The sequence below is a fragment of the Harpia harpyja genome, chromosome 16 (genome assembly GCF_026419915.1).
Source record: "Harpia harpyja isolate bHarHar1 chromosome 16, bHarHar1 primary haplotype, whole genome shotgun sequence".
Lineage (NCBI taxonomy): Eukaryota > Metazoa > Chordata > Aves > Accipitriformes > Accipitridae > Harpia > Harpia harpyja.
In genome coordinates this window covers 12033290-12035952 of record NC_068955.1, presented here as the reverse complement: position 1 = coordinate 12035952, position 2663 = coordinate 12033290, and the positions used below count along the sequence as shown (strand labels likewise).

The 2663-nt window shown below is 52.2% G+C and overlaps 1 protein-coding gene across 1 annotated transcript; it reads right to left on the bottom strand.

Moving 5' to 3' along the window:
• Positions 1–1162: 1162 nt before the first annotated feature.
• On the bottom strand, positions 1163–2095 carry LOC128152402 (olfactory receptor 14A16-like). Its single transcript, XM_052810623.1, has one exon. It carries the CDS (start codon positions 2093–2095, stop codon positions 1163–1165), a length of 933 nt encoding a protein of 310 aa, XP_052666583.1.
• Positions 2096–2663: the final 568 nt, after the last annotated feature.

Here is a 2663-nt window from a genome sequence, read left to right as displayed (position 1 = left end):
CAGATCCCTCAGCCTCTCCTCACAGGCAAAGTGCTCCAGCCCTTGGCTGTCCTGAGGGCCCTTTGCTAAACCCACTCCAGCTTGCCAATATCATTCCTGAATTGGGAATCTGAAATCTGGATGGAGTATTCCAGAGAATTCTTTTCCCTTGACCTCTTGGTTGTGCTCCTGGTCATACAGCCCAGGATGCTGGTGGCTTCCTTTGCTGCCAGGGCAGACGGCTGCCCCCTGTCCAGCCCCCTGTCCAGCTCCCTGTCCACCAAGACCTTTTCCACAGGGCTGCTCCCAGCCAGGCATCCCCCAGCCTGTGCCATTGCCAGGGTGAGTCTCCTGCAGGGGCAGAAACTGGCATTTTTCCTTGTGGGTTTTCATGAGATTCCTGCCAATACACACTCTCCTCCTCGAACCCCTTTCCCTGAGCAGAGAGGCCTAGGAGACCTTTTCAGTAAAGACTCAGGCAAAGAAGGCATTGAGTCCCTCAGGCCCATTGGTGTCTGCTGTTTATTAGATCACCATGCTCTTTCAGAAGCAACCCTGCATTTTCCTTGTCCAGCCTTGGTCTCTAACACAGCAACTGAAACTCTTCTCTTTGGTCTTGACTTTTCTTGCAGCCACCAACTCCAGGTGGTCATCCCCTGGCAGCTGCTCCGTGGCCCCTGTCAGTGCCCTGTCCTGTGTTGGGCCAGCCCCTCTGCCTCACATCTGGTCCCACAGCCCCACTGTGCAGGCACAGTGTGGCAAAGGGTGTATTCGGTGTGAAGAACAGTTTCTCTTGCATGATGCCCATGATATCCCTTTTTGCCCTGTCCCCCTTCTGTTCCTCAGCCCACAGAGAACCCCAGCACAGCAGCATGGCCTTGTAGGGGGGCAATTTCTTCAGCTTGTCCTTGACCTCAGCTTTGGAAGAAGAGACCGACCTCCAGACACCGGAATTGAGAAAATCCCCTTTTATTACAGAGATGTGACACGGGAGGCCAGCTGTGCCATCGTGCCAGATACATGTGCAAAGATTTCTGGGTCATACAGGCTGGATTCCTGCCTCTGGGCAAGTGGAGCAGATGCAGACATTGCTGGGCAAATATGATTATCACAGATAAAATACCCAAAGCACAGGAGGTTCCCCAGATACATTGGAAATCACTTGTGAAGAGACAAAGGCAGCTTACTTCTTCTGAAAGACTACTGATTGAATCAGCTTCTTCAGTGCATCTTGGAGCTCCTGGTTCCTCATGCTGTAGAGGAGGGCATTCACTGCTGGAGGCACCACTGAGTATAGCAATGCCACCACCAGATCCAGGGATGGGGAGGGAATGGAGGGAGGCTTCAGGTAGGCAATCATGCCAGTGTTTATAAACAAGGAGACCACGGCCAGGTGAGGAAGGCACATGGAAAAGGCTTTGTGCCGTCCCTGCTCTGAGGGGATCCTCAGCACAGCCCTGAAGATCTGCACATAGGACAGCACAATGGAAACAAAACACCCAACTGCTAAACACACACAAAACAAAAGAAGCCCAACTTCCCTGAGGTAGGCATCTGAGCAGGCGAGCTTGAGGATCTGGGGGATTTCACAGAAGAACTGGTCCACAGCATTGTCTTGGCAGAGTGATAGTGAAAATGTGTTGGCAATGTGCAGCACAGCACTGAGAAACCCACTGCCCCAGGCAGCTGCTGCCATTTTGAGACAAGGTCTGCTGTCCAGGAGGGTCCCATAATGCAGGGGTTTGCATATGGCAATGTAGCAGTCATAGGCCATGATGGTGAGGAGAGAATACTCTGCACCAAACAAGAATACAAAGAAGACCTGGGCAGCACATCCAAAGAAGGAAATGGCCCGGGTGTCCCGGAGGGAATTAGCCATGGCTTTGGGAACAGTGGTGGAGATGAAGCCCAGGTGAAGGAGGGAGAGGTTGAGGAGGAAGAAGTACATCGGTGTGTGGAGATGGTGGTTGCAGGCTATGGCAGTAATGGTGAGGCCGTTTCCCAGGAGGGCAGCCAGGTAGATGCCCAGGAAGAGCCAGAAGTGCAAGAGCTGCAGCTCCTGTGTGTTGGCAAATGCCAGGAGGAGGAACTGGGTGATGGAGCTGTGGTTAGACATTTGCTTCCTCTGTATATGGTTATCTGTTGAGGAGCAAAAGGCACTACTGAGTTAGGCCAGACTTCTCTGAGCAAAAGATATTGCATGTCTCATTGCAACCCCACATTTAGACTCTCTCTTTTTAGGAAGACTTCTCTGCAGCTCGCCCACTTGAGCTCTGGGTCTTGCTGGCTGAGGGGGCCATTGGGAGCAGGGACTCTGTAATGGGCTCTCGAGCAGTCCTTCTTGCTCTGCAGTGAGATGGAACTAGGAACACAGGCTGATCTCAAATTAAATGCACTCGAGACATATGAAAGAGCTTTTCAGCATTGCTGTTCGCAAATTGCCCAACTGCAGAACAGAGCTGAGGGGATTCTGTTTTGTTCGTTTTGTTCTAGTTGCACTTGCCACATTTAGGAGTGGGCTTGGATGGCTGAGATCCCTGACATTTCTAATGCACTCCGAGTGAAATCTTGTGGATTTCGAGAGGCAAAGGGACAGTCCCTTAGTGCAGAGTGAGGAGAGCTGCTCTGCCCATCAGTCCTGGTCTCAGCTGTTCTGTGCTGGCAGCCCAGAGCTGGAGGAGGGT